General features: G+C 41.3%; 1 protein-coding gene across 41 annotated transcripts in view; it reads left to right on the top strand.

Moving 5' to 3' along the window:
* SORBS1 (sorbin and SH3 domain containing 1) overlaps window positions 1-12,258 on the top strand; it is a 231,392-nt gene that overhangs the window by 61,828 nt on the left and 157,306 nt on the right. For 30 of the 41 annotated variants that reach the window (XM_088842186.1, XM_088842193.1, XM_088842175.1 and 27 more), the window contains exon 1: window positions 12,148-12,216. The exons of 3 other annotated variants lie outside the window; for them this stretch is intronic. Coding sequence is in view for 2 of the 38 variants with exons in the window: in XM_088842154.1 (XP_088698280.1) it covers window positions 2,290-2,318; window positions 12,148-12,216 (98 nt within the window). In the remaining 36 variants the exon portion in view is untranslated. Of the gene's footprint in view, window positions 1-2,230; window positions 2,319-12,147; window positions 12,217-12,258 lie in introns of those variants that run through there. 8 more of the 41 variants (XM_088842159.1, XM_055425027.2, XM_055425034.2 and 5 more) reach the window with 5 other exon arrangements.

The following is a 12,258-nucleotide window of genomic DNA, read 5'->3' as shown; positions in this document are numbered from 1 at the left end:
TGAGGTATGTGTCTCCGTGCTCTTCTCCAAATCACCCCACCCGCTCTTCCTGCACTGTGTTCACAAGTCTGTTCTCTGGCTGTGTCTCCATTGCTGCCCTGCAAATACTTGGGCATTTTGATGGGCAGATATTTTGGAACGTTTTCTCACCAAACTTGCTGCCTGAGTCTCAACTGCATAGTAGATTCTGGCTGTAGAAATCCAGGTCTTGAGGTAGAGACAGGACCATCCTGTGATGGCACAGGGAGAAATCTGTTTACTGTCTTCTCAGACATCATGGAGGTTCTGGAAATAGAGGAAGGTTGAGTGTTTCTACCCCTTTGTTTCTAGGGTCCTGCAGACTCTGGGACAGCATTGATTGCCCTGAGGGAGTGACAGATGGGCATTGCCTGGTAGCGGGGCTGAAACTAGTGGCATTTTTGGTCTGGGCACTTGGCAAGGTCAACTTTCAAGAGTGCACATGTGGGCTGTGCATCAAGTCTTGATAGGTGCTGGGTCAGGTGGCAAAAGGTGGAGTTTTTTAACACCTGTAAGATAATACAAGGTCTGGAGAGTATAAATCGAAGGGGCTGTTCATAATTTTTGCTCCAGCCCACACTGTCCCTGTCGTTCCCACCTCCCCTTGGTTAGCCCCCTGCCTGCCTCACTGCCATTCTTGCTTCAGGCTTTCCTCTGACCCCTGGCCACGTTAGGCCGCCTCTCTTCCCCTCAGTTGCACTAGGAGCCCCTACTCAGGGCTCCCACGGCACCTGCGCCTGCCCAGATCTTTACGCTCACCTGTTGTTTTAGAAGTCTTTGAGTGTCTGCATCTCTTGCCCAAGGAGAGCCTCTTCCTGTATCCATCACCTTGCCTGCTGCCGGGCGTGTAATAGGACTCAGTAAATACCTGCTGAGTGAGAGAATCAATACATTCTTTGAGGGGAATGATATAAATAACTCCCTTTGTGACTTTATAGTTGAACATTTTTCATTTATTACAGTGCTCGTACTTGTATATAAGCTTATGGATAGCCTTGTATTCTAGATGCATATTCAGGTATATTTTTCTAGTATAAAGAGTGTTTCAGACAGTTTGGAATGTTAACCAAGCACTTTTGAAGTAGCCAATTCATGGCATTTGTGAGAGCTACTTCTGTACTTAAAGCAGCACAGTTTTATTGAAAATGTCACATTAGGAAACAGGCCCGTAGGGAACCTGATATAACTTACTCTTATATTCTTTGGCAAATGAAGGTATGGCAAGCATTTTAGTAGAGTAGGTTGGCTACTTCAACTGTGTTTCCTTGAATTGAGTATTTAGCTTTGAGAGAAACACACGCATACCCCTGTGTGTATGTGTATATATATATAAAATTGACTTTTTGCTTTGTAATAGAAGACTGCTGTACAGGGGGACACAGTGAAAGAGTCCTGGGTTGAACCTCAGTTCTAGAGACAGAGCTAGTTCTAACTGTAGGAGTAGGTAAGTCAGTTTCCTGCTTTCACTTATGTAAAACGGGAGTGGTATTCTTATTCAGGGGTTGCAAATGTCTACAGAAATGAGGTCACTAACTTAAGTTGCTGTATGTGCTTAAACCTTTTTTTCCTCCTCTTAGAGCTCAGCACCTTAGAACAAAATTTTGCACTTTTGTTAGAATCATAGGGAGAGGGAAATATTTCTATATCTCGAACAAAATAACACAAGGACAGTGATCACCACAGCTTTTCTCTGTGTTGAGACGATGGGGAGCGATAGGGACTGTGGCATATTGGAAGAGCCAAGCCTGACTGTGCAGGGCAGCTGTTTCTTAGCACCAGCTGATTATTTTCAGACATGAACAGGGGCCATGTTGACAGATCTTCTCTTTTTTTAAAAGAGAAGCCAGCAATCTGGGATTTTATGTGACAGTTTTTGATTTTTAAATTTTTGGCTCAAATATTCTAAATATATCCTGCAGATTACTATAATACCTCTACAGGCTAGAGGTGACCCACTTGGCATCTGTCCTAGATGGTCTCAGGAGCTTCTTTCTGCCTGAGATCCATTGATTCTCACGCGACCTTTTCAACCAGTGAACTAAAGATTCGGCTTCTACTAGGGGAGGTCAGGGTGAGAAGGAAGTGGGGCTGGAAGATGAGGAGGGAGGCTTTGAGTCTAAACAGGGTGCCTAGCCATTGGTATTTAGAAGGCCTCCTTGGAGAGAGGCCACAGGGTGCCTGCTTCAGATGTCTTGTCTGTTTGCCATTGCAGGAGTGGCATTTTTTGGAAGAGTTTGTGAGACCTTCTCCCTGCCCAGAGCCCCAGGACCAATGCATCTTTCCAGCATCTTACACTACTGGTAAATATGTGTTTTATTTTATTTGTTGCTGCTGCTGCTACAGTGGAGGGACATATTTTCAGTGGACTATAGAATGGGATTTTCAGAGAACCACACTGTGTTTTCTGTCATAGAAGGAAGGAAACTGGGACTAGCCTAGGCATATATGAGTTCTGCTACCTCCTTGGTTCTGCTATTTATTGTGGGTTCTTAGGTGCATTTTTTTTTTTACCTCCCTGGGCCTGCAGACAGTGAAATGACTCCTGCTTTGCTGAAAGATTATGTGAGAATGCTTCCAAGGGAATAAAATGCTGAGCAAATATGGAGTAATCCTATTTGGTTCTGAGATGTAGAGCCGGGTGATTCTGTGCTAACAAGTTGAGAAGTGAACGTGTATGTTAGAAACATGGATTTTTAAATACGTATTTCGAGTCCTCCAGAGTGGTTCTTCAAGGGATTTGCATTTTTGTTTTTTTCCTTCCTACCACTCCAGCTGCCGTTTTTTAGAAAGATAAATTAACTGTTTCACAATTACCTTCATTTTTATTTGCCATCAGATAATTTCACAGTTAACAAATTTTCTTCTGCTTTCCAAAAGAAACTTAATTACTCATCACAGCAGGTAAATGTCTTGCATCTGTGGCAGCTGAAAGAGGCAAAAATATGTCCTTAACAAAAGTGTGTTCTAATGCTAAGAGTGCTTGGAGGCATACTAGCTAGTTGATGGTGAAGGTCTCACGTGAGTTCTGAGCTGGGGGGACCATGAGCCAGGAAGACAGTATGACCCATGCGTCTTGATTCCAGCAATTCTTTATTGATTGAGAGAAGCTGGTTTGTTTGCTGCTGGTCCACTCGTAACGAGGTGAATCAAATGCTCTTACAACCCAGTGAGACATGACCTGGAGACATGGCCGCCTGGGGAGTATGCAGGTTGCTGGGGTGGGGTGGGAAAGAAGGGCAGTTGGTCAGGCCCAAGGTTAGGGACCCAACTGAAACATAGGAGGCTGATTGTCCCTATTACTGTGCCTAAAGGGACACTGGACATTCTGGCTTCCTCAGAGTCCCAGCTTTTAGGAAGAGGTCTATGGTGGAGTCCTCGGGGAAGCAGGTGGTCTCAGGTGGGTGGGACACTTCCTCCGTTCAGTGAACATGCATGAATGCCCACTCTGTGCCAAGGCACTACTGTGGACGCTGGGGACTCAGTGAACTGAAGCTTGGATTTGAGTGGGGTGACAAGAACGTGACCTCCATGAGGGCAGGGGTCTTTACTTATTCACTGCTCTCTACCCAGCTCCTAGAAGAGCACCTGGTACATAAATGTGGTGGGTGCTCATGAAATAAGTGTTTTGTGAATGAAAGAAATAACTAAATAGATAGTAAAATTTCAGGGAGTGATAAGTGCTATAAAAGAAGTGAGGAGTTCTTTTTAACACCAGAAGAGTTTTGTATTGGGGTACAGCCAATGAACAATTTTGTGATAGTTTCAGGTGAACAGTGAAGGGACTCAACCATACATGTGCATGCATCCATTCTTCCCCAGAGCTGAGGGGTTCCTTTTGAAAGAGGTCTGAGAAGGTCTTTGTTTGGAGAAGGGTGGGTAGAAATTGTGTGCAGAGATCTGAATGTAGTGAAGGAATCCGGGAAGAAGTGGTTAGCAGAGGAAACAAAAGGCAAAAAGAAGGGCTGGGCTTGGCAGGATAGAGGGGCAGGAAGGCAGCCAGTCTGGCTGGCCTTGAGCTGGGGAGTGGTTATGGGGAGCAGAGTGATATGAAATGAGGTCAGTGGTAGATCTTATAGGCATGATAAGGAGTTGAGATTTACTCCCAAACCTTGTGTGTAATTGGATACCTTTTGAGAAATTTGAGTAAAATAGTGATATGATCTTCTTTGAGCTTTAAAATTATTTCTCTGGGTTCTGAATGGAGAATAGACTTTTAGGGGCAAGAATAGAATCAGTGTGACCTATAGGTGGCCCTTCTGGTCTAGGCAAGAGATAAGGGCATGGCTTGGATTAACATGGTGAATATAAAATGGTGTGATCTGGTCAAGCTCAGGGTATATTTTGAAGGTAGAACTTGCTGGATTGAATGTGTGGTATGAGCCAAAAGAAAGTGGGTAAGTCTAGTGTTTTTGGCTAGGTAAATGGTGTTGTTATTTACTAAGATGGGGAACAGAGAAGGAGGTTTGGGGAGGACCCTAAGAGTTCCATTTGGGCATATTAAGTTTGAAATGCCCATTCAATATTCATATAGAGATTTAGAAATTCAGAGTTGGCTGGAACTGGAAATGGTACCTTTGAGAGTCATCAGTGTGTAGATGGTATTTGAAGCTGAGACTGGAGGTGATGATTCAGGGAGAGAAAGAAGGGATAGGTAGAATTTGGACAAAGAAAAGAAAGGCAAAGGGTCGATTTTCCATATAAAATTCCTACTAAGAAGTGAATGAAGACACATTTCTAATAAATAAGGGATTTGTTCAGTCACCAAGTCATGTCTGTTAGCTACCCCATGGGTTGCAGCACACCAGGCTTCCCTGTCCTGACCCGTACCATCTCCCAGAATTTGCTCAAGTTCATGTCCATTGAACTGGTGATGCCATCCAACCATCTCATCCACTGTCACCCTCTCCCCCTTCTGCTTTCAGTTTTTCCCAGCATCAGGGTATAAATTGCTGAATAAGGGATAAGTTCATGTATTACAAATATAAATGATTCAAGTAAGATGACATGAAAATAGTAATAAAGCCTCACCTTATGTTTTTTAAAAAATGAAAATACTGTGACTCCTCCAAATCAAGAAAATTAGTTTTAGAATTACATGATTTAAAATCTGGCCAGCTGAGTGAATTATAAACTGCATTTATGCAATTGGCACATGGCTGTCTTTGGCTGGCAAGCAGAAGGATCCAGCATCTTTTGCCAATAATAGCCTGTAAGTTACACTGTCCTTTATATGCACGAGAACTTCTACAAGCCATTTTGATGACGTTTAATTCACTGTTAGTTAATACATTGCAAATTTTTTTCATTCTCTGATCACACTCAAAATTTTATTAAATGAAGGTTTGCTAAATGGAAAGCAGTCCCTGAGAATCAGTAATTTGGCGGTGAAAGTTGTGATATAATTTTATGAAAAATCTAAACAACCTTGATTTGCAGGACCACAATTTATGAAATATTTTGATATCTTTGAAATACCAAAGATGAATGCTACAAGATAATAAGGCAGCAAAAATAGACAGTGATGGTTGTAGTTGATGTATGTGTTTCTGGACCACCCATACACCTTTAATCATCAGCCACTGATATGAGAAGATTATTTTTTGAGCAAACACATTTTCCATTTTCATGTATTTGTGGGTTTCTGGCACAGAATACAGCTCTATATTGGTTTTGCCCCCTTCCCAGAGAAAACACCCCACTGAGCTTCCTGCATATTCTCTCTGGGCTCCTTGGTTTTTCTGTTCCTATACTACCTGGGAAATTTCTTTAGTCTGATTATCTCCAGCCCCTGGAGACACTTTTGCCCCCTTCCCAAAGTTACCAGCTCAAAGCCTGTCTGCCTCCTCCCTCTCCCAGGTTTAGGGTCCCACTGTGTCTGGCTGCCCTGTGAGCCTCAGGTTAGCCCTCCCCAGATGTTCTTGGATATCTTCAAGATTCTCTTCTTTGAAACATTTCCACTTTTTCTCCAGGCTTGGTTTTTTTTTTTTAAAAGGCCTTTTGTGCAAATGACAAGCATGGAAAACTGTGCAGCTGTTGAGGGCAGTGGGCTAAGCAACATGCTGAAATGTGCTGTTTCAAATTGCCCAGGGTAATAGGCAGCCCTCACTCGCTTTTCCATGTATCTCAAGACCCTTGTGTTTCAGTGAAAATATTCTCAGTGAGACTTAGGGAGTATCTAATCTCTGGAAAATGAGCACTTATTGGATAGCGTTCTGTATCTGAAACCACTGATTTATGGCAAAATGAAGGTTTCAGTGGAATGCTCATGATGATTGACTGCAACCCTGGTTTTCACTTGTCATCTTTTCTCAGAGTGGAACCTAAATAAGATTAAAAAGAATGAAACCTACTGGCAGTTATCGGGTGAGGATTTCTCCTGTTTCCTTTTCAGCAAGTGGTTTTAGGAATGAGGGGTAAAAATTTTTTTTGGTACTTTCGCATGCCCCCAGACACTTGAGTGGCGGGACATTTAAAAATGGTACTGTCTGCTTATGTTTTTTTAAAAAAAGCCAGGTATGCAGAGTAGTGCTTCATTGCTCATGGGCACGTGGGCCATCTTAGGAGGAGCTGCTGGAGATGAGTAACCTTGGAGGGGAGCAGTGGTATATGAAGGGAACTTACTTTTCAGTCTCCACCCTTTTGTCCTAAATCTTTTGGTTTATGTATTACCTTTCAAAAGAATAGTAGTACCTCTTCTCAGCTTAACAAATGATCTAGAAAAATCTAAAGTTCCTTCACTACTTGCACAGACTTGCAATAAGTCTTATTATTGCACTACACTATCGGGACTCTTGCTTGATCCGTATGGTGACCAAGGTCATTGTTGGTTCAATCTCCATTGCCTTTATTTGTTGTAACGCTTCATGTTCATCAGCAACTTGGTGTGAGACTTTGGGAAGAAATTTTCCTTTACTGTTCTAGGTCCTTCTGACTGGTCTAAGATTTGAATTGACATCAGACAGATTAACAAGAGAAAACTAAACAAAAGTGTAACAAGCTGTATGCAAGGGAGAGACCCAGGAAAACTCAAGTAACTCCCCCAAGTGTCCAACACTCTAGCTTTCAATACTGTCCTTAGCTAAAGATAAAAGAGGATGAGAGTCAGTTATGGGAGTTGACCAGGAAAAGGACTGTAAGCTAAGGTAAGGTTGTTATGTAGATTAGTCATCATCTTATCCATTGATAAGCATTTCTAGAGGTCTGATCATCCTCCTCTACCTGGTACAGCAGGGAGACACCCTTACAAATGAAGATTTACCTGTAAGTGTTTCTTCTAAAAGGGTCACTTCTGTTTGGTTTTCAGAATTTTTCCCATGTCTGTTGTTTCTTAGAAACTATAACCGGCTTAAAACAATGAATATGCCAAAGAGATATGTTTTGGGGTGGCAAATTCTGTTCCCCTACGGCCTCTTTAACTTGACCTTCACATTTCTGTGTGTTACAAAAATGTCGATCAGGCCAATTTCATTTCCTCTTTCGCTCTTTCAAAAAGGATTCAAGGCTGTTTCTGGCTAATATTTTACTCAGCCACTTTAGACAAATGTGAATTCAAATGCGGTGTAGTTGCCATGAGTTGAGGTACAAATTATATTCATTTCGATGGGCCATCTCCCTGCTGCCCTGTAGAGCAAAGTCTTATTATTGCATTGTGGATCAGAACATGGGATTTGGAATCTGTTGTGCTTGATAGTTCCTAACCCCAGAGTTCATTCAAAATGATCTTCCCAAACTCATTTTCCTTGTTTTAAAAATCTCAGCACCTGTCAGAAAATGTCAGTAATTTGCCCAAGTTGTAACTTTCTTTGAAAGCAGAGACTGAATCCGGTGTCTAGGACTAAGGAGCGGATCACCACACTGTTTGGAGTGTGTGCTCTTTTGGGTCCGTTTCTACAGGGGTCATTGTCTAAAAGTATCTTCCTGGGCTACCATGTTCGCTTGTGTTTCCAGGGGTTCATAAAGCTATTTTCTGGCCAACATTTTTGTGTCCTACAGAGCCATGACATTCGCTCTGTGCAACAGCCACATTTCTTAGGTGTTGATGTTTCTCCAGGAGATTCACACATTTGATTTTATACTTTTAAAACAAACAGGGAGTTGTATCACATTTGCCAGCCAACCATGTGTAAAAACAAGATACTTTCTCCTTTTCTATCTAGTCACTACAAATAGTGAGATATTTTTCATTGCCTCATCCTCCTCACCAGGTTTGGGGAAGTAAATGTTAGATTGTGCTTGGGGATGCCACTGAGATAAGGCTGACAACATCATCTCCAGTGATCACTGAATGTCACGGAAAGAAATGATCTTGATTGCTCCACTGACTAATTTAAACTAGGCACCACCTGATACCTGCTTCACAGCAGTGCCCTTGTCCTGCAGTCTCTTATCAGCATAGAGATGACTGTTTTCCTCAGTAAGAGAGATTTTCTCTGGTCTGATGAGTCCATCAGTGATTTAAGAAAAAACAAAAAAGGTTCCTGCAGGAGTATGTTTGAAAAAAAAAATGACTATATTATTTGTGCTTGAACTTGCACAATTGAACTTTCACTTTTATAATCAGGTATTGGTTCTTAGGCTTTTTTGTGAGAGGAAGGGTCAAGATCGCCACCCCCACCCCCACCCCAGATGCACATGTACCAGCATAATTTGCATAGATAGTACTTTTACATTTTAAATAGATGACATTCCCCCATCTGGTTATCTTGCCTTCTAACTTAGTCACATAAACCATTAGCATACCATTATAAAAGTGGGTGCCTCTGGGTGGCATTTCTGATTAGACAAAAAGTTTAGGGAAAATTGCTATGTTCAAGGCAGCCCGACTTCGATGAAATGTGCAACTTCTGGAATTGTCCCAACATGGACGCAAAAGCTGAAAATACTCTTAAATGAATTTCTGTTGTTTTAATTAAAGAAGGCAGTAAAGGTATCTTTACCCTTCTTGCTTTCTGACAGCTAATTTCAATCTTTTTCCTCAAATTTATGTATTCCCCCATCCTCATTCCCCTTGGGCAAAAGATAAGCTATTATAGGGGAATAATATAGGTTTAAAAAAGAGTATTTTAAAAAAACAGTGTATAGAACCCATCCTTCATTTTCCAATAAATTTGTTTTTCTAGACACTGAATTTGCTTCCTGAATTAATCATGTTTATAGCATTTTGTCCTTCAAACTAACTGTCTATAAAACATCAGTATTTTAAAAGTTTTTAAAGTAAGTGACCGGAATTTTCAAAGTTGGGGAAGTTTCACATGATTGGGATTCTAGCTGCTGTGCACAATGAGAATATCTAACAGTGCTGAGCCATATTCTTATATGGAACAGTATGGGCTGGAGTGGAACAGCCATTGACCCATCATGTGAGAGCATATGAGTCCACATTTGTTGCAGTCCCCAGACCATCATTTGTTATCTGGTTGGCCCTCTCAGCCTCTATAACTCCAGCCTTTGTAACTCCTGACTTTCAGTATCAGTTTAAAATCTTATCTTGACAGATCAAAGGATCTTGAGGTTCAGCAAAGAATCATTTTGGTATCCCCTTTTTTAAATGTGGAAACTACATTTACAGTGATAGAAAAATAGTTGTCTGTGGAGTGAAACATGTTTTTTTTTCCCTTAAAGAGATTTATGCCTTTTTAAATAAGAGGGGAAGGAAAGACAGCAATAATGTAATTTTTCAGTATTCTTTACAGATATCCAATCATTATATTAATTTTGAAACATATCATGTACTCTGTATAATGTGGTTTGCTCATAAAATTACCATGTTGGAAACATTTATACAAATCTACTAATTGTATTTGCTGTTATATAGTTCCAGTTTTTTTTTTTTCTTTCTTTCAAATGGAGCTGAACTACTGAACTTGAAGGAACTTGAACATTTCTTAGTTTCCCTTTTTATAGTAAGCAGACAAAAATATAAAACTCAATGACAGAAGTCCCTGATGTTTTGGTGAAACAGAGCTGTTAGTTTTTTGGTCCCTGGTACCTTCCAAAATACTCAGTAAATTATAGGAAAGGAGCTTCATACAAACAAAAGCCAACAAGCAATCCTAAAACTTTAATAACCATGTGAATTTAATCTAAATCATTCCCATTTTACAAGCTATTGTGATCAGTCTGTTTCTAATAATGCCCGTTTCCTCCTAAAATTATTCCTGTAAACTTCCGAAAACTAAAGGCTAGCCAGAATGGAGGGAGATAGCCTCTCAGTCCTTTTTCATTTTTAGCTGCTTGGCTTTGGGTGAAAGCTTTTCAGATGCTCTTGGTCTGCTGGACTGGCCAAGGAAGAGACAGTAGTTCTCATTCTGGTAACCTTCTGGGCCCTTACTGGCCACCTACCCTGGGACAGCCCACCCTCCCTAGGCTTTGTTTCTTATATGTAATGAGATTGTGTTTGAGTTTTAGTCAAATCCCAACAGTCTAGAATTGTCATGTTCTGTCACGTGCCCCACACATGCAGAGCTGCACATGAGTTCTGAGACACTCTGAGGACCAACTACATAACCAGTTCTAGGGGGTTAGAAGACCAACATCTCAACGTGAAACCATTAGGTGGTATTTCAGGAAGCAGCGAGGAGCTCCAGTTCTTTATGTCTCAGAAAGAATTCAATGAGAAGCAAAGTGGTAGATAAAAAATAATGTATTAGAATAGGATGTTCATGAAGCTTACAAGCCTTATGAAGCTTACAAGCTGTCGGGCTGAGAAAGTGCCACACCCTGAAAACTTTCCTTTATAATCAAAGGAAAAGCGGGAAGGGGGAGAAGACCACCTTCTTTCTCATTCTTGAGTAGACATCACACTTTCATCATTAGCTCCTCCTCCAGGTTGAGCAGGGGAGTTTTCTTGTCTCTGTATGGTCAAGCTAATACTATCCTGGCTATGGACAGGGTCTTTCACCTGAAATGTCATCTTTCCATAAATTTGTTTTTTAATGTGTGCAGATAGCATGATCTGGGGTCATTAACTTACTGAGCTCACTGGGCAGGATGTGGGTCACATGCCACCATTGTCTTATTGTTTTGGGGCATGTCTTGTGCTTCTGTTGCATGGTTTTGTTGCTAAGCAACCCTGCTTTCCGGAGTGATCATTAACTTCAGGGATCTCCCATATATTTTATATATATATATATATTTTACTTCCAATCCCCTAGTGGAATTAGCTATTTAATCACCTGTTTTGTCCCTTAACTCTGTCCCTGTCAAATGGAGGAGGATTCCTAATGCCATTTCTTCCTCATGGTTACCTGGAATAAACATGAGAGAACAATGTATAAGGAGTTCTGTACTCAGGAGCTCACAGTGTCACCCTGACCTTGCGAGAGAGTTCTCCGGCTCTGTTTAGTAGGTGGTGTGGGCAGATGGATTTATCTTCCTGGCATTCTATAGAGTATTTCCATTGATTAGTGCTCCCAACTTATAAGCTGACCCATGTTCACTGGTCAGTCTCTTGGACACTTGAATTTACCAATCCTGGGTGATACTTTTCCTTTATTTCTTGATAGCAGGTCCAATACCAGTTGCAGACCACCTGTTGGCCATTATGAGTCAAAATTGTTGACCAGAACAAAAAATAAATGAACGATAGACGGGTGTTAGTGGAGTAAACAATACACGTTGTAGAACATGTTAACACAGGGCGGTGCCCTAGAGGCCGCGAGGGCGTTTTGCTTGGGGCTGGATCAGCAGTTGGCTCAGGCCATGCTATGCTGTCCATTGGCTGAGAGCTTATGCTGGCACCAAGAACATGGAAAAATAAATGACTATACACACAGTTCAGTATAATGTACATACAATATATGGAACCTATAGGAGTATGCTTTTTATATTAAAAGCATTTATATTGTGTTTTTAGGAAATTTATTTCAGAACTAAATGGCACTACCGTGATTCAGTGCTGCTTGGGTTGGCATTAAATGGACTGTGTGTGTAGGAACAAAGCAGGGACCAGCTGGTGAAGGCCTTGCCATTGTGTTAATAGAAAGGATCTTTTTGGCAGAGTCCTAGGCTATGTTCTTGGTTCACGTGCCTGGAGATACTGTGTATTTGCAACTCAACATCTAAATCTGTTTACTTGTTTGGGGACTTCTCTGGCGGTTCAGTGGTTAAAACTCCGTGTTTCTACTGCAGGGGCACAGATTCAATCCCTGGTCAGGGAACAGAGATCCCACATGCTGAATGGTGCTGCCGAAAAGAAAAGTGAGCAAAATCTTGTTTACTTGTTTCTTCAAGCAGTGGTTA

Source organism: Moschus berezovskii, chromosome 12 (assembly GCF_049115385.1).
Source record: "Moschus berezovskii isolate FMDL1 chromosome 12, NW_MosBer_1.0, whole genome shotgun sequence".
NCBI classification, from domain to species: domain Eukaryota; kingdom Metazoa; phylum Chordata; class Mammalia; order Artiodactyla; family Moschidae; genus Moschus; species Moschus berezovskii.
The sequence above is the reverse complement of the archived record's forward strand: the minus strand, read 5'-3'. Positions and strand labels throughout refer to the sequence as shown.